We start from the raw sequence: 20,521 nt of genomic DNA on the forward strand, positions 1-20,521 counted from the left end.
TGCAGAAATTTCGAGAATATCTTCTAGGAACATCGAGAATAGCAAGGCTCGATGCAAAGCAAGAATACATACGACAAAGTTTAGTTGATGGTTCGAATGCTAGTCCAAATCCTTCAATTGGCACAACGAAACAAAAGCAGGCGCGTAGAAAACGAATTGGACGTTTACAAATGAATGGACAACCAAAATTATTTGGTGGCTCATTGGAAGAATATTTAGAAAGCACGAATCAAGAAATTCCATTAATTATAAAGAGTTGCATCAGGGTAATAAATCTCTATGGACTTCATCATCAGGGAATCTTCAGGGTCTCTGGGTCGCAGATTGAGATAAATAATTTTCGAGAATGGTTTGAAAGAGGTGAGGATCCTCTTGCGGACGTAACTGACGCCTCCGATATCAATAGTGTTGCGGGCGTTCTTAAGCTTTACCTCAGAGAACTCAGGGAACCTCTATTTCCTATAATCTACTTTGAGCATCTTATGGAATTAGCACAACTCGAATCGAAACAGGAATTTGTCCTAAAAATGAAAGAATTAATCTCAAGTCTTCCGAGGCCGGTGGTTATTGTGATGCGATATTTGTTTGCCTTTTTAAATCAGTAAGTATAAATCGAGCATTCTTTTTCACAAAAAAATTTCATTTTCTCATAAAATTATAGACAAAATATATAGAAAAATTATTCGAGTGAAAATATTTGAAACTTGACTTAAAAATAGTTCATGTTGTGCCGAAAACAAGTTTGGAGTGACTTAAGCCTTTTGAGCTTCATAGTCGACCAATATTTTCCCTAAAAGTACCCTTTTTCACTATTTGTCCCTAAAACTTAAAAGTACCCTATTTACAGACCTCAGATTAAAAAAAAAAATTAAATTATTTAGAAAATTAAAACAAAATTTTTTTTGATAAATTATTTGGATTTCTGATAACTTTTATCAAAAATTTTCGAAAATTCCAATACTATTTAAAATATTTACCGAAATTCATATTTTTTAAAATTTGTCCTACTAAATTGAATTCTTGGTAATTTGACTCAATTCAATTTTGAATTATTCTAAATAAAATATCTTGAAAATATTTCTATGAATCATTTTTACTAAGGAATTAATCAAAATTATTTAATTTCTAATAATAAAATATTTATTAACTAATTGAATTTATTAAAAATAAAAAATCAATTTTTCCTTTGATATAAATTGACTAAAACGACTTATTTGATAGATTTTGTATTAAAATGCTTCATAAAATTTGATAAATACCTACAATTTATTTTTTGTAGAGAATTATTTCACTACATTTCGATTAAAATCGTTGCAAAATAATTAAAAAAATTTTTTTTGGTTTTATAAATGATTCTGTAATAATTTATGTAATTTTCATGGTACCTTAAAAGTTCCCTATTGTAAAATTTTCAGTCCCCTATTTCTCCTAAAATATTTTTTAGGCTGACTATGAAGCTAGCGTTTATTTTAAAACGTATTTTAAAAGTCCGATATTAGTCATTTTTCAAAAAACGATTAATTTTAAAAACAAGACCATTGAGAAATTTTTTATGACTAATTTTTAAAATCATTAAAATCGTGATTAGCCTAGTTGAAAACTTTTATGATATTCACTGAAGTAAAAATTATGACAGATTTTTTCTGTAATGATATTAATTTAATTTTTAAAAATACTACAACTTGTTTTATATAATTATCTATAATATTTATATAGGGAATGATTAAAGAGAAAGACCTTAGAAATTTTACTACATTGACATTTACATTGTTAGCGAGTGCAAGTATTTTTCTGACATTTTATTAATTAAAAATTAGAACAATTTTAAAAATTAATAAATTTTTAATAGAACTCAAAAGTTTGAAAAAATTGAAATTTGAATTTTCCTTCTAATTTTCATTGTTTTTTATTGTCAATTTTTAAAATTTTTTTTCTAGATTCTAAACAAACCAATGAAATAAATTTTTAAAAATTTCAAAAAACGAAAAAAAAATTTGTTACCTCTAAATATTGTAAATTTTGATTGATTAAAATTTAACTGGTAATCCTATTAAAATTGATTTCTTCCACAATTTTTATTATTCTTCATAGACAATTTTTTTTATACCTTTTTCATAACTCCAATCAATGAATGAGTAATATGTATTTTAAAAAATGTTTTAAATAAAATCTCTAAAATGGTCAAAAATAATTAAAAAAATCCTCATAATAATTTAAAATTCGAAATAATATCAGAAAAAAATTGGTGCCTATCATTATTGTAAATTTTGATGGATTAAAAATTTCTCCTTTTCCTTGAACGTGTGCAATGCAAAATAATTTATTGTCAAAATTTAAATTAAAATTTAAAAAGTGTTAACTTCATAAATTTTCCAATTTCTAAGTAGGGAATTTAAAAAATATATATCTATAAAATATAATTCTTCTTTCAGTCTTTCTGAATTTTCGGACGAGAACATGATGGATCCGTACAATTTGGCAATTTGTTTTGGTCCAACTTTAGTTCCTGTTCCAGAAGATAAAGATCAAGTTCAATATCAAAATCAAGTCAACGAATTAATCAAGAATATTATAACTTTTTGTGAAGAAATATTCCCATACGATATTGGTGGAATTCAATATGAAAAATACATAAGTAGGGAACCTGATGACGTGTAAGTTTTTTTTCTTTTTTTACTTAGTTACCAGTTTTTAGGCATAATTTGAAAAAAAAAGTTTTTAATTAATTAAATGAAAAAAACAGGGATGTCGGAGATTCTCCTACTGATCAAGTACAAGAAGATATGGATTCCGAGGTTTATCCATCAGAAGATGGTGAGTAGATTTTTTGTTCTTTAACAGAAATTTCACTTTAAAAAAAGAAAAAAAAAGGAATGATTAAAGAGAAAACTCTATTTTTTGTGTAGAATCGGAAAATTTGGAAGCAGTGGCTCAGTTTGACTTTAATGCGAGGTCGGAACGAGAACTCAGTTTTAAAAAAGGTGATACGTTAATTTTGTTCACACAAGTGAGCAATGATTGGTGGAGAGGCGCTCTTGCAGGAAGAGAGGGACTGATTCCTGACAAGTATATTATGCTCAAGATAAAGTAAGTGTGCTTTATATGAATTTTTTAGAGTAAATTTTAATGTAGTATTACAGTTTTCATGCAGTAAAAAAAGGGTTAAAACAAAATTTTTTTCTCGTTAATTACTTTATTTAAAGGAAAGTAAACTTTTGTACAATATTAACCCTTAACTGGCATCATGAGTCAAGTAGACCCGAGCATTTTTTCGAATTCAAATTAAATGAATGTGAATAAGTTTTATATTTTAATATATTATTCTGAAATATTTTTAGTAATTTTCTAAGTTTTTTGATACAACTAATTCGATACAAAAGAATAAATTAGCTTCAAACATTAATAATTAGAAGTTTTTAATTTTAACCTGACACATTTAATTCTGCAAAATAAATACCTTTTTTGCAAGTCCTGCTGTTGTGGAAAAATTTTTCTTTAAAAATAATACATCAAGAGTATAACCTTGAATTTTTAAGTCACAATATTAAAATTTAAATAACTCATGAATTTTTAAGTAAAAAATACGCAATTTTTCGTTTTTATTTTTCAACATTTTTTTAACTAACTTAAAATAAATGAATCCCTGTAAAACTAATGAAATTTTAAAAAACACATCATTAGCTACCTCAGATTAAATTTTTGTGTAAAAATATTCAATACAGGCTGTACAATACACGTTTGAATACGTCGGGTCCAGCAGACCTGTTGTGCGATTTATGTTCGAACAAGGAATTGTATCAGTTAAGGGTTAAAAAAAATTAAATAAAATTACCAAAAATTACAATTTTATTTAGAAGAACCTTTTAAAATTTAGTTATTTTAAAAATTTTTCATCTAAAGCTTTTTTAAAATTTAACAATTTTAATTATAATTTTTTCGAAATTCAATTATTTTTAAATATTTTTAGAATATTCTTTCGAAAATTCTATTCTATTCAATTGTATTCAATTTTTGTCTGCAATTTCTATTACATTTTTTAGCAACAGAAATCACCAAAAATTGCAATTAAAAATCACTTGAATTTAATTATTTTCAAAAATTTCAATTTAAAAACATTCTAAAATTTAATTATTTCTAAATATATTAACTATAAATCTTCCAAAGTTCATTTATTTTTAATAATTTTAATATTTCTTTAAAAATTCAATTATTTAAAAAAGTTTAAAATAAAAACTTTAAAATTAAATTGTCAGATTTTTTTTTTAATTTGTCCTACTTAATAACTTAATTAAAATTTTAAAAATTTACCTCTTCGATTCTAAAATATTCGAAATAAATTTTCTCTAATAATATTTTTATAGAATTATTCTTATTAAGAAATTAATAAAATGGATTTAATATCGTAATAACATTAATTTTTTTTGAAGTAAAATACTTACTAACTAATTAAATTTAATTAAAATAAAAAATCGACTTTTTTTGAAATGTAAATCGACTAAAACTACATTTGTTTTGCCTTAAAAATCAATCCGAGACCTGAACAATGAAAAATCATGGTTATTGGATATTACAAAAAAAAAAAAATTCATATTTAAAAGGATTAATTTTTAAAATATTTCTAACTGGAACATGATGTAATGAAAGAAAACTAAAAATTAAATTTTGAACCATTTTCCAGAGACGAAGAGCGAGAAAAAGAATTATTCAAATCATCAAGCGAGGAATCGATGAGAAGGGCGTCTAGTTCCGGAGAGAATGTTGTTTCAAGCCACAATTCACCATTGATGGGTCCCACTAATAATTCAAACATGTGGCAATCAATCGATGCCTCCGACGCATCAATGGCCTCAAGTGCGATGCATTCGGACAGTACAAATGCCAGTGGTATTATATCAACAGTGATATCCAATGTGCCGTGCTTCACGTCATCGCAACCAATCATCAGCCGAGAGGTATTGGAAACAACCGTTTAACATTAGCCGTTTATTATTTACTTCCACGTTCACTGCCTTCTATTGTTCTCTGCTATGAAATATCGAGAGTATTGTTGGTTTTTCATTATTATTATTGATAAAATAAGAAAGTCTAGGCATAGGTGCATGGCTGGTTCACTGTTTTTCTTCGTTATCTTTTCTTTTAAACACGAAGCCGTTGGAAAGATACACGATTTTAGGTAATGTAGGATAAGAGATCTATATTTTACGGACATGGGTGGTTCTACACTTAGTGTACAAGTCACTGTAATTTAGACGATTTTTTATTATTATTATTTATTATTTTTTTTTTCAAAAAATTCAATGTTTAGTAAGTTGGACCAGTAAAGTTAGAATTTTCAAAAAACAAATATTGTGCTGTAATTCGTTTTTTGAAAAACTCCAAATTTCGTGCAAAAAAAACCAAAAAACTTTTGTAAATCTAAAAAGTTAAAGTTTTCAAAAAAAAAATATTGTGTTTGACTTGTGCTCTTTTGTGCAAAAATTAATTATTTGAAAAACTCAAAAATTCCAGGCAATTCAGCACAAAATTTGTTTTTTTTTTAAATGTAAATTTAGACGTATAAAAAAAGATTTTTGATTTTTTGCCCGGAATTTTAAGTTTTTCAAAAATAAATTGTTTTACTAAAGAGCACAATTCAGCATAATATTTGTTTTTTCAAAACTTTAACTTTTTAGATTTACAAAAGTTTTTTGGTTTTTTTGCCGGGAATTTTGAGTTTTTCAAATAATTAATTACAACCCTCATGAGGACAAGTCGAGCACAATTCAGCACAATATTTGTTTTTTGAAAATTTTAACTTTACTGATCTAACTTCCTGGACATAAAAAATCATTACACTTTATTTTAATTTTGATCGAGCTGTTTTTTTAGTACCGGTTTTGTGATAATCACTCGTCTCCCGGTGCTTGCTTTCTTCATTTATATAATTAGAAATTTATTTTTAAAATATAATTTATTAAAACTCAAGGAACAAGCAACGATGTGCCAAAAATGTATTTATATGTTAATTATGCATTTAAAAAAATTGATCTTTTTTCACTTTTGGTAAAAATAATTTACCAGAAAAATTTTTCACAGAATTCATATTCTTGAATTTGCAAAGTGTAAATTTATTAAAAAGCGATCTAATTTAAAGTAATACAATCATTGTCATCTTCGATTAATATCGAAATTTGCAATGCAAATTGTTTCTCTATAGAATTTTCTACTCTTGCAAATTTCAATTTTAATAATTTTGATCGGAAGTTAGTAAAACCAAATTTATGGTACACACAGTACTTACGATTATTCATTGCTTATAAATCAAATATAAGTGATTGAAATGATTTTTGAAGCTTTAATTTTAGAATTATTCATAATTTTTAAATGTGCACTATGTGTAGAATCTCTCAAACATAAACTTTAAATCTTTTCTATTTCACTAGAATTTTTTTAAATCAGTTACAAGAAGTCATAAATTAATGAAAAAATCTTGTAAAAAAGAAAGTGTACATGAAGGATTTAGTCACAAAAGTTTCTAATTTCACGAAATAAATACATTTCAGAAAGCTTTATTGATTTACGTAAATGAAAAATTTTTTATGCATTTTTAAAACTATTGGTTTTGTTTTATTAAGAAAACTTTTTAACGTTGAAAAACATTAAATTTTATTTTTTATAATTCTCGACAAGGGAGATTAAAATTTGTCATTTTGTATGGATTTCGGAACTATAAAAAAAAAAAACAAATTCACAATAAATTTGATAGTTTTGCACACCTTGCACTTTTATTTGCCACGCACAGCTTAGATTTTTAAATGTATAAAATGCTTTCTTCGACGGTTCAAAGAAAGCATGTTTTTTTTTTTGTCGAACTTTGCACTCCCTGGCCGCATCTTGGCTGAAAAGACTGAAATTTCAAATAAATATAATTGGTTTAATTGCTCAAAAAAATATATTTGAAAGAAAAAGAATGCATGCCAAATTAAAGAACGCGAAATTTTACAATTTTACAGTTAGGTTCTAAAATGAGGCATCGTAAAAATTTATACATATTGCTTTTGTATCCTTCAGAAAAATTGTTTAGATAATATTTAAATATAGAAATACAGTTAAATTGAATCTAGTAAATAATTTACTAAAATTTCTAAAAATTATACAATTCAATTTCTAAAATTTAATTTGAAACATTTTTAATTGAAAAATGATAAAATTGTTTAAATCAGTTAAAATGTTTGTTAAATAATCATAAAAACTGGCATTAAGCTTAAGAAAATTCATAAAAGTTTATAAATATTTAAATAGAAATTTGGGGATTGTGGTCTTAGATATCAGGGTGTCTAGCGATCTGGAATTCATTGAAAACCTGGAAAAGTCATTGAATTATTTTTTACCTGAAAAACCTGAAAAAGTTTTTGATTTTTTTTATCAGGTCCTGGAATTTTCATAACTGCAACTTTTTCAAATTTCAATATTATTTCTAAAATTTTTATTAAATTCATTTTTGTAAATAATATTTTAATTTTTTAATGAAGTTCTTCGAAAATTTAATTATATAAAACATTTTCTAAACTTCTGAATTCGAACAATTTGCATAAATTATATTTTGATTTTTTTTTTCAATAATTTTAAATTATTTTTTAAAAATTTGTCCAATACTGAATTGAATTTTTGAAAATTTGTCTCAGTTTAATTCTCAAATATTGTAAATAAAATTTCTTAAAAATATTCCTATGAAATATTTTTATTAAGGAATTATTAAAACTTATTTAATTTCTAATTACAATTATTTGATAATAATAATAACAGGCCTTGGATTATATGACTTTTTCGACTTTTTTTTACATTTTTTAAAAAAACATTTAATAAAATGTGTCTTTTTTTTAGATCTTCTTTATTTCAATTATTTAATAAATTTTGAACTAAAATTCATCACTAAATTAATTATTTTTAATAATTTTAATGAAATTCTTTACAAATTCAATTATCTTAAACTAATTTTCGAATTAAAGAATTTATGAAATTTAATAATTTTACTAAATTTAAAAAATCAGCAACGAAAAATATCAAAAATTTCATTTCAAAATCACTTGGAATTCAATTATTGTCATATATTTAAATTTAACACCTTCTAAAATTTAATTATTTCTCAAATTTTCCATTTAAAACTTTCGGAAATTTATTAATAATTTTAATTATAACTCTTCCGAAATATAATTATTTTTTTTAATGAATTTTATATTTTTCGAAAATTCAATTATTTCTAAAAATTTCAATTGTATCTTTTCCAAAATTCAATTATTTTTTTTTAATAATTTTAATAAAATTTGTCAAATTAAAGAATTTATGAAATTTAATAATTGTTTAAATTTAAAAAAAAAATAATATTATTCTTCGAAAATTCAATTATCTAAAACCAGTTTTCATTTAAATACTTTTCAAATTCTATTTTTTGCTGTAATTTCTAATAAATTTTTCATTAACAGAAATCATTAAAAAGTTTTAATTAAAAATCACTTGAAGTTCAATTAAATAAATTAAATATTTAAAAATTCAATTACTATTAAAAAATTAAAAGTAAAATTATTTGATAAATTATTTTCAGTTCTGTAAAATTTAATTATTGTCTGAAATTTAACAAAATCTTTTGAAATTCAATTATTTCTAAAAATTTCAACTTTAACTATTTCCAAAATTCAATTATTTTTAATAATTTGAAAATTTATTTAAATAGATTCAAATAAAAATATTTGCAGAAAATTTATTTCAAATTTAAAATCTTTTTTGCAATTCAATTATTTAAAAAAAAAAAATTTTTTACTTAAAAATCTGTAAAACTTAATTATTACTGGAAAATTTTTTTTTGACCATCAAAACTAAAAACTATGACAAAATTTTTAATTCGAATAAAGTGCTTAAATCAGACTTCAAATGATTATAAAAATGGAACTTTAAGAATGTTTTATCGAAATTTATCTTACTTTAAATAAAATTTTGAAAATTTGTTTTACAATTAGTTTGATTCTGAATTACTTATTCGAAATAAATTTTCTTGATAATATTGTAGAATTATATTCATTACAGAATTAATAAAATGAATTTAATATCTAATAACATTAGTTATTTAAAGTAAAATATTTGTTAACTAATTAAATTTTGTTAAAATACTAGTTTATTATAAAAAGACACTTATAATAATTTAATCTTAAATTTGTCAAAAGCGCTAGACACCCTGTTTTCGGCAAAAGAACTTTCTTTTTATAAGTCAAGATTCAATGACAATGTTTATTAAGTTTCAGTGGTCTAAGTCACTTTTTCAGAAGGATATTCTCTGCAAAAATTAAAAAAAAAAAAAAAAAAATTTATAAATTAGCTGTAATCGCACGAGCGGAGCGATTGTACAACGATATTCATATAAACATATATATATATATAGAAAACGATACACATTGTAATTATTATGATTTATTTTGTACGATAATGCTGTAAATAAATAGAACTATTCGTGTCTGTTGATGCATGTGTCTTCATATAATTTGCCTTGTGCTGCCTTTTTAGTCCTTCGTTAATATTTTTGCAATTTTAATTGTTTGGGTTGGTTGCTGTGTTTCCAGATTTACGTTTAGTCATCACACTCTTAACCGATTCGAGAGTCCTAAGATTCTTGATAATCGGCTACAGTTCGACGGACTAAAAAAAAAAAAAGAACTCTTTGTGCTCCTTTTGTGTGTTTGTGTGTGTGTGTATATGTGTGCATTTTTTTTTTAATTTCGTTCAAGGAATGTCGATATGTTGATATTTGACAGTTCGATTGGTTTGCAAATCCTAGACTCCCGTAGAACAATATCAGTTCGTAGACAAAACCAAAGGAAAATCAATAACGGAACCTACTTAAACGACGGATCCTCTTTTGGCTTAGGTGAGTAAAGAAACGCCTCACCCTTTCGCATTATATCCACAATCATTAAAGCCGGATTTCTCTCTTTATCACTAACTTTGTGCCTCAATGTTTTCGCCCGCTTTTTTATTATTTTTCTATTGTTTTTCCACCACGAGAATTCGTTAGCACTCTATCTCATTGCATGCAAAAATCATTTTTCATTTTTCATTTTTTTTTTTTTTTTTTTTTTTAATGCAAAAGTGAGCAATTTATTGAAAACAAAAATATATTCTTTTTATTCCTCAAGCAGTTAAATTTTAAAACTAGACTTTACAATATTTGACATTTCAATTACTTTAATGAAAAAAAATAAATAGTTATTTTAGGCGTTAAAATTGTTAAATTTCAAATAAAATATAATTAGTAGAGCAGTTAACAAGAAGAAATAGAGAAGATAGGTGTGGAGAAAATTTGGATTATGTCATTTACTAACATGAAACAATACAAATAGTTTGCGTAGGAGAAACGATATTACAACAACAAAAAAATGTTGTAAATTCAAAAGCTAATTTTTCGTTAATTCTTTTTCAGCTCATCATTTTCAATTATATTGCATCTAAAATTTATTAAAAACAATCTTTATGATTGTCATTTTGCACATTTCTTAACACGCTATTAGAGAATAAGATATATACTAGTAATTAATTGTATTTACTTTTTTTTTTCATTAATAGATCTGTAATAATTCGTATTTAATTGTACTATTTTTTTGCTGTTTGGAAAACAATTTTTGTAATTTAAAAAAAAATCTTTGTCACAAGTTTTCGGTAATTAAAATTTTTTTGTTTCAAATCGACTATCGAGTAGAGAAAAATGCTTGACCCAAACTAAAATTTTGCTATTTCTTGAATTAATAATGTTTCCTATTTCCAGGAGTCAGCCACAGCAAGAACAAGCCCAGAACGTGAAAAATCCAAATCCCATCGAGATCAAAACGATGAACTCAAGGACAATATTGAAAATGAAGACAGATCTTTTCTTAATTCTCTAATGGTCGACGAGCAGAAGCAAATTGACGAGAGTGATGACGATGAGGCCGAAAGAATAGCAGTCGGTGATTCAAAAAGAGGTGCCTCAAGAAAACAACATTGGAAATCACAAAGCGTTGGCGAATCTGTACCACAGCAGATGAATTCTCTTCATGTCTCCTCGTCACACGAAGGTGATTTACAGGAGCACACAACCTTCTCAGCAAATCGTGAACTATGGCAGAGAAGAGCCACTTCACATGTTCAATTGAATCCTCCCGTAACGCCAAAATCTTTTCGAACCTCTCAAGAGTTTCGCGAAATGAGACAAAAGCATACGCCAGATCTTGTCATGGATTTGCCTCTATCAGCTCAGGATTCGAGTAAAAAATCTGCCTCGTCCAGTAGTCTCAGCAGTTCCGACGAGGAAACACCAATGCAACCGGCAAGAGCTGAAGCGGCAACATCGCCAACTGGTGGACCAGAATCTCCCGACATGAGCACAGCAGCTGAACGATTTGCAAAACAAAATCAATGTACATTGAAAAAAAATACCAAATCCACTGCGGAAGATTCAAAATTTAAACGAATGGAGAATACTGAAGCGGAAGCTGAAGTTGAACTTGAGTCCAATACAATTGATAGATCTGATAGTTCAAATCAAATTTCAGAAACAATTTCTCTACGTTCGCCTCTTCCTCAGAGATCAACTCCAAAAATAGCAGCTAAATTTGCCGATATGCATCTCACTGGAGGAAGTCAAGTTTCAAGTTTTAAACCTCAGGTTAAGGTGAAACCGGCAATATTGCGGAAACCAGTCCTGCCTTTTCCACATCCGCACATGAGTCCAGAGCTTGCAAGAAAAATTGAGAAACAAGCACAGAATGTCGAACATACTAATTAAAGAAATTTCAAAGTCGATTTTGCAACAACAGACTATTTATTGTGAATGTTGTTTTCACATTTCGAAAACTGGGAACTAAAATTTTTGAAATCACGAATTCTTCAACAATTATCATTTTATTTCATCAAAAACAAATCTTCCAAGAAAACTTGAAAAGAATTTTACTGAAAGCTATTAAATATTTTTTTGATTTTAAAATTTTTTCAAAATTCTACTTCATGCTTCCGATAATTGTGTGCTTTTTAAACCGGTTTAATTTAAAGTTCCTGGTACCTGGGATTTTCTTGATTTCGATTCTAGATCATAAATACATTATATTTCAATAAAAACGAAAATGTTTTGTGGAGCCGTTTTTGAAAAAAATCGATTTAAAAATTCAAAATTACAAAAACTGAATTTTTTTTCAAGAAATATTTATTTAAGAAAAAATTTCATCAGATGGAATTTGAAGTTATTAAAAAAAGGATTTTTTTTATCAATTTCTTCTACAATTAATAATTTACAGGAAAAACTAACTTTTTGCATGTGTTTTTAGATTTTTTTTTACTTTAAAGCCGTGGAAATAAAACAATTTGTTTTAAATATTATTTTTTGTAAAATTTTTAAAATTAAAAAAATTTTTTTTACAAAATATTTACAAAATTGGTCAAAACACCAAGGATCCTTATCTTGTAAATTTTCTAATTCTAAATCAGAAGGATTGTGTGAATCTATACAAAAACGCGATTGCAAAAAAAAAAAGTAGGAAAGTAATATAATAGGTAGTTTATTACGTCCTGCCGCCGTCAGATGGCAGAAGCATGCAGGAAGCACAAAGTCGCAGCTATTTTTATATTACTTTCCTACTTTTAGTTTTTCAATCGCATTTTTTGTGTGGAGGCGCACAATTTTTCGGATTTAGGAAATTCTTGGTATTTTTTAGCCGATTTTGTAAAAAGTGTCCGTTTTTTGAGAAAAAAGTATTTTAAAATCAATGTCTCTCTTTGTCAAAGAATTTCAGAGACTGTTCAGCACTCTTAAAAAAAAAAATTATACTTTGAACATATTTATATTTTATTAATGTTACATAAAACAAAATTATATTCTAATGTTTTCTTACTTTATTTTAATTAATTAATTTTATTTTAATTAATTAGTATTCAAAAATGTAGTAATTAAGACAAATTATTTTATTTTAACTGTTTTGAAGAAAAACTAAAAACACATGTAAAAAGATCGTTTTTTTTTAGTTTTTTTTTTTTTTTGTAGAGAAAATTGGTAAAAACAAACAAATTCCTTTTTTCATATCTGCAAGTTCCGTCTTGAAATTTTTTCTTAAATGAATATTTCTTGAAAAAAAGTTGACTTTTTATTTTGAATTTTCAAATCGACTTTTTTTTAAAAAACGGCCCTACAGATTTTCGTTTTTTTGAAAAATGATGTATTTATGATCTAGAATCGAAATCAAGAAGAAAATCCTAGTTACCAAAAACTTTAGGTTAAATCGATTTAAAAAGCATTATCATATTGATAATTTTTTAAATACAATTTTTACAATCTTTATTTTTTTTAAGGAAATAATTTCATTTTAAACTCTTTTATTTAAAATTTTTTAAAGAATCGAGCATTTCATAAATTTTAGTAATATAATTCTTAAGAAAAAAAAAGAATTCTGCGGTGCAAAGTAAAAATGATCGATAAGTGACATTCTCATCGATATTAATTTTTTTGTTTCTTTAAATTCGATAAAGAAAAGTAAATGTATGGAAAAGAATATATGATTTGAAATTATATTTGTTTAAAAATGAAGAATGTCAAAAAAATTATGAAATGCGAAACGAAAAAATACATTTAAAGTATTCTGATTTGCACACTTGAAAAGTGAATTTTCAAATTTTAAATTAATAAAATTTTTATTACACACTGAAGTTCTATAGTTTTTTTTTTTTTTTTATTTTCTCCATTCGATCAAAATTTCACTTACGTATAATTTTTCATTGCACGGCAGAATTGATATATAAATTTTAAAAATACACATCACTTTAAAGAACTCCGGCCATCACTAGAATTTTAATTGAAACAAAAAATAAGTCCTCGTGTGTAATCACTTCTATAAATATTAATCGAAAGTTCCCTCATCTAAACTGCGCTAATTTTTTAAAAATATAATCGCGTAGCCATTGCGGCTACACATTATTTTTTCTAAACATATACTCCCTATTCTTTTTATTATCATTTTATTTTCTTTTTTGAAGGAAATGAACCGCGAAAAGATATTTCTAGTCATATAGCGAAAAGAAGTAATTATGAAAACAAAAAAGAAAAAAAGGGAGAGAGAGAAAGAGACGAAAACAATACATGACGTAGATTTTAGTGACACGGATTTGTGACAGAGATGTAATTTATTTTTTATTGCAAGTATGCGCCAATTTGAATTTTACTCTGATTGCATATACATATAATAATAATTAAAAATAATAATAATAATAATAATAATAATAATAATAATCATTATTGCTGCATGCATTATGAAAATTGAATTGTGGCTGATATGTAGTTCGATCTTTTACGAAAATCATAATGTAATGTTTTATGATTATTTTGCGAGAAGTTGACTTTTTCATTTTAACAAAAGTCTGTGAGTGCTGTTGAGGAATGAAAAGAAAAGAATTAGGAATTAAAGAATGTTAGATTGAGTGTATACGATATAAAAAATAAGTGCATAATACGAGCGATGTTCGATATAAACACAGTAATCCATTCTGAAAACTTACTTTTGGAATCAATCATATCTAAAAGATTCACTATTGTATTTATATTATATAATGTTAAATAATTCAATTTATTAAAATGAAAAATACTACATATATTTTGATGTTACTAATTCAAACTTTATAAAATTAGATAGTTCTTTAAAAAAAAATTAAACCGCTTTTCAAAAAATATTTCAATGTTATTATGTTCAAGAAATAAAAAGAATTATAAACTTGATTTTTAAACAAATAAAATGAAATAAATAAAAAACAAAGACATTTGGACAAAAATTCTTTAATTATTCTTCAATGTTTCTAAATAATTTCGACATACAAAAATTAAAACAAAAGAAAACATTAATTATTTTACAATAGTAAAATTGAAATAAAAATTAAATAATTAACAAAACATAAAATTACTTATTGTATTAGCTTTTTAAATTGTTTTATAATCAATTTATATTCAGTAATTTTATTCCTTTTTAATTATTATTCTTTATCTTATTATTTAAATTTAATTTTTATTAAATATGTTTGTAAATTTTTGTTTCAATTTTACTATTGTAAACTAATTTATGATTTCTTTTATTGTTTTTAATTTTTGTATGACGAAAAAAAACTCTCTGAAGAGGAAACGATTTTGAAACGTTGGAGAACAATTAAAAAATATTGGTCCGAATTTCTTTGTTTTTTATTTAATTCAATTTATCAAAACTATTCGAACGTTAAATTTATAAAATGATAAGTTTTACATATTATTAAAAAAAAAAGACTTTACTCGCGAGAAATGATTTTAAAAAGAAGTTTATCCTTTTTCGTGATCCACTGGAAAGTTTCAGAAAGGATGAACGTACAATAAATAATGCGAGTGTTTCTTTATTAGTTTGATGTTTGTATTAAAATAAAGTCAGGTAATGGATTCAGCGATAAGCATAATAGCTGTGTATGCTCATGCCTTTGTCCTCGTAACCAATGATAAAACAATTTTTATCATAAATTCATGATAAATGTAGCTTTGTGGCGTTCATAAGAAACAGGAAGTATAAATATTTCCAACTGTTTCAATCTAAATGGCTTTTTATTGGAATTATTTCTTAATTTAAATTTGAATTATGACTTTAAAAGATTTCAGTCAAAGATTTTTAAAAAAATGACTAGATTTATTTTGACGTAAAACTTTAAGGAAAGTTGAGAATAAAGTTTTTTAAATACTTCTTGACTCTCTCGAAAACTTATGAATATTGCAGATATTAAACCCCATTGTCAAAAATATTTGTCACCTTAATTGAAGATAGTTGATACAATTTGAATTATATCGCAGTGACAGCTCTGTAATATTTTTATTAGTCTATATAATAATGAAAAAAAAATAATTGCAGGCATTATATCTATCGTAATTCGAAATACCAAAGCTACAGACAATTATCCTTCCGAGTGTAAGATATAATTATGCAAATAATTTTATAAGTGCTTCTTAAAATATTTTTTTTTCTTTTCTTCATTTTTATCATTATTATTTTTTTTAAGAATACATAATTTTCTACTTTCACATCAGGAATAAACAATAGATAATCATATTATATATAAAAAATATATATATATATATTTACATATACATATAATTATAATTTTATTGTAATTTAACATATATCTATAGGCCTTCATCGACAATTTTTATAATCAAGAAAAGCCCAGAGCACAAAACTCATAAAGGCTCACAGTATTTAGCAATTACAATAAACATACATGTTAATAAGAATTGGTTTTATTTCATTTATTAATATTTAAATTAATTTATAATAATTTCTACAAATGATTAAGGGTCATATTGTCCTGATAGCAGGTTATATTTCGTCAATATTTGCACTACAATAATGATATTATTGTCGGCAATAGGATAACAGGTACAGTAGTTTTATTTCTTGTATTCGCACTTTGCCCTCGAAATTATGATAAGGTATGTAAAAATACCCATAATGGGACAATTTATAAAATTTCACCTATTATGGGACAGACTTAAAAAACATTAATTTGAAACCTAAAAAGATTAAAAATATTTAAAAACATTTAAAAAATGAACCAAAATAAAGTAAACGCTTCTATTATGGAACACTTTTTTGGTTGCCCAAACATTAAGGGGAGATTACGGTGATTTTTTTTTTTCATTTTTAGCTAATATAACTATATTTAAGAACACGGAAAAATTAGTCTAAAGTATTTCCAAGGTCTAGAACGCACGCGTTTATACCGGTCGGGTATTAGTAAATGGCCCAGAGGCACTCACTGCTATTTGACTGGCATTAGATTACTTAAAAATAATCTTCTAGAAGCCAAAGAAGGATCTGTGTATGGATCCGGTATCGCCGATTAAGTAATAATCACTTTTTTTAAATTTCTAATTAAAATATTTTAAACTCGTTTTTCTCAAAACTGCATATTTTCAACTTTGTCACACTCTCATTTTAAAACTATTCAACCAATTAACTTCAAATTTAGACAGTATATATGTTCCTTGCATGTGTAGTTTTCGTGTAAACTAGGATTTAAAAAAAAATTTTTTTTCGCCATTGACATGAAAAAGTGTCTTTTTTGTGCCTGTTTTGGGCAGATAAAGTAGCACTTTTTAAGGCATATATCGGTGATTCTCCACGCGTAGCGCACGATTTGGTGTCTGAAAATTTAAAAATATTTTTTTATCGAAATGATAAATATCAATACATATTTTTGAAGATATAAAGTGTCAATAAATAAATATCCATGGTGGGACGGAAAATTTTTTTATAATTTTTTAATTTTTTTAATCAAATTAAAAAAAAATTCTTTGCTTGTTGAATTCCATAAAATAGTTGAAATTTGATTTAAAATGTTTATGGGAATTTTTGGGGTAATTCACAAAAATATATATAGCGTGAACGACAATTAAAAATTTTTATTTCGGTAATTTACGGTAATTTTCGAGGTAATTTATGGAAATTTATAGAAATTTTGTCTAAAATTCATAAAAATATGTAAAGCATAAATCACAATTAAAAATTATTATTTTGGTAATTTACGGAAATTTCCGCGGTAATTTATAGAAATTTTCGCGGTAATTTACAAAAACATATATAGCGCGAACGACAATTAAAAATTTTATTTCATTAATTTATAGAAATTTATGCGGTAATTTATGGAAATTTATATGGTAATTTATAGAAATTTTGGCTATAATTCATAAAAATATCGCTGGGTTAGTGGGAAAAAAGGACACGTCCGTTTGATTTAACCAAGACGTGTCCTTTTTTTCCACTAACCCAGCGATATGTAAAGCATAAATTGCAATTAAAGATTTTAATTTCGGTAATTTATGAAAAATTTCGTGGTAATTTACAAAAATATATATAGCGCAAACGACAATTAAAAATTTTATTTTTATTTATTTATTTACATGTAAACGGGCTTACAAAGAAAGAAGAATTAGCCCTTTCGTACCGAAGTACTAAGATTAATGAAAAATAAAACATATATGTTTCTTAAAAATCGAATACCAAAAATAACTATAACTAGGTAGCGTTGTTATAACTATCAAAAAGAAATAGTTTGCGCAAAGACATTGTGAAACTACTTAACGAAGAGTTAAAAAAATCCAAATTGGTACAATGTAAGTTTACATTTGTAAGTTAAATTTTGGTAATTTATGGAAATTTATACGGTAATTTATAGAAATTTATACGGTAATTTATATAAATTTATTTGGTAAGTTATAGTAAACTTACCGGAGCTATGATAGTTTATAATAAATATTTTGAATTTCGTTTGTTTCATTGTGTATTAAACTTGGACTAGTGACGGTTGAAATTTTGTGGCGGGTGGAGACGCTGGGGTCGGTCGAACCGGTGGAACTGATGTTAATAATTTTTTTTTTTTTTGAGAAAATTATCATTTATTTTTGATCGGTTTCATATGTTTCACATATATATAGACTAAAATAATATAACTACACTTTACTTAACCTTTATTATTTAATTATATTCTATTTTTTGAAATAATATTGAAGGGTCGGTGGATGCCGGTGGAGACGATTTTATGATGCCCTGTACAAATTTGAATCTTAAAATGTGTAAAAAAAGGATAAATCAATTACAAAATTGATTACTTTCTTCATGGATCAACTTAAGGAATATATCTTTTGCTATTACTGAAGTAGAACTATATTAACATTTGACTTTTATTTAAATAATTCAATGTTTAATAATAAAACGCAGAATAACACACAAAAGTGCAGTCAAGTATAAATAGAAAAAAAAAGAAAATAATTTTTTTTTATTCATTTCCACTACAATATACAATACTAAAATAGCAACAGAAATTGTATTTATTAGTGCACATTGCTAAAAATATTAACTTTTTTGTTTAAACATCCTGTGGGGACAGGTGAAATTTTGACGTTTTCAGCCTTAAAAACCACTTTTCACGAAAAATTATAATGTTAAATACAAAAATAACTTGATTTTTGGTTGTAGTCACAGAAATTACCTTTTTACATTAGAATCGAAATATTATGTGAATATTATTTGTGATTTTTCTTTCACAACATGAAAAAAAGCAAGTTGTGCGCTACGCGGAGAGTCACCCATATATATTTTTTTTTGTTTGAAGTTATAGCAAAAAAATTTTTTTTCTAATTTTTAAAAATAATTCAAAAACTTTGTATAGAATAAGAATAGAATGTTCGTTAATACCTCGAAAGATGCATCTTGAAAAACTCTACAATATTAAATATAAAAATATCTGCAGATGTCAATACATTTTTTTTAAAGTTAGAAGAAGAGAAAATTGTTCAAAAATTTAAAAATTAAAAACAAAAAAATAGTTAATCTTCACTAATATGGCTCAAAGTATTCTCATTATTTGTCAGCCGATAAGACTTAAAATTTTAAAAAAATTATACACACACACACACAGACACACGCACACGGAGCGAACATTTAAGAATGTGATTTTTAATTTCCTGACGTTGATAAATCAGTGGCGGATCCAAGACCTGTATTTGGGGGGGGGGGGCGATTCGAAAACTGTGGCTATTTTTTTTTAAAAAAGTTGTCAAAAAGATAAAAAAAATTTGGACAGAAACTATAAATTTTCTCTTAGTTTCTGTGCTGTACTTGTAACTTTTAAGAAGTTTAAGGGGGCGATCGCTCCCTTCACCCTATACAGTGGATCTGCGCCTGCGATAAATATAATTAAAGATTACATTAAAAAATCGAATTCGAAAACTGTTGATATTACAATATTTTCTTGATGCGAGAAAGCAAAAGGAATTAAAAAATTGACATATTTATTCAATAGAACGTCATTTTTTAATAAATGTTAATGTACTAAATGTTTGTTATTAATTTGGTTTCGATAATAAGCATACAAAAGAAATTTTAACATCACGTTAATCTGTTTCTACAAACATATTTGAATCTAATTTGAACGTGATTAGATTCAAAATTGATGAAAAAGACATTGCATTTTAATTTCTTTGAATTTCATATTTTTTCCTTGAGGTAGTCCATAATAAAGCGGATGTCCATTTTTTATCCTTCAATAATTATTAAGTAGATAATATATATTCTTCATTTCATTGATCACTTTATCTGAAAAAAATTATTTTTAATCAGATATTTAAATTTTTTAAATAATGAACTTAAGTGTAGAGTTTTCATTACAAATATCTTATTTTTGTAATTATTGACACTGAAAAAACCATAGAGTAATAAATTTCAAACGAATCGGATGAATTTAAAAAAAATTTGTCCGCATTGGATGTACGGATTCATAATCAGGGAGCACGTAAACCTCTGAGTAACAAGTTTCAAAGGATTTCGAAAGAATTTTTTTTTAAATGACCCCCATATTATATCAGACATTTTTAATTTTAAAATTTATTAACTGTATTATTAAGTAGGTAAATAGTACCTAAGCATATTTGTTCAAAATAGTCTAATTTACCAATATTAATTCCATATAATTATTT

General features: G+C 25.2%; 1 protein-coding gene across 2 annotated transcripts in view; it reads left to right on the forward strand.

Annotated features, from left to right (window-relative positions):
- LOC127287571 (SLIT-ROBO Rho GTPase-activating protein 1-like) overlaps positions 1-16,279 on the forward strand; it is a 55,902-nt gene extending 39,623 nt beyond the window's left edge. For both annotated transcript variants that reach the window (XM_051314574.1, XM_051314575.1), the window contains exons 8-13: positions 6-601; positions 2,433-2,654; positions 2,744-2,814; positions 2,907-3,087; positions 4,679-4,952; positions 10,790-16,279. In XM_051314574.1, coding sequence (XP_051170531.1) covers positions 6-601; positions 2,433-2,654; positions 2,744-2,814; positions 2,907-3,087; positions 4,679-4,952; positions 10,790-11,788 — 2,343 coding nt within the window. In that variant the 3' untranslated portion in view covers positions 11,789-16,279. The remainder of the gene's footprint in view (positions 1-5; positions 602-2,432; positions 2,655-2,743; positions 2,815-2,906; positions 3,088-4,678; positions 4,953-10,789) is intronic.
- The last annotated feature ends 4,242 nt before the right edge of the window (positions 16,280-20,521 follow it).

The sequence above is a fragment of the Leptopilina boulardi genome, unplaced genomic scaffold (assembly GCF_019393585.1).
Source record: "Leptopilina boulardi isolate dan_hultmark-lab unplaced genomic scaffold, ZJU_Lbou_2.1 LbouV2_371, whole genome shotgun sequence".
Lineage (NCBI taxonomy): Eukaryota > Metazoa > Arthropoda > Insecta > Hymenoptera > Figitidae > Leptopilina > Leptopilina boulardi.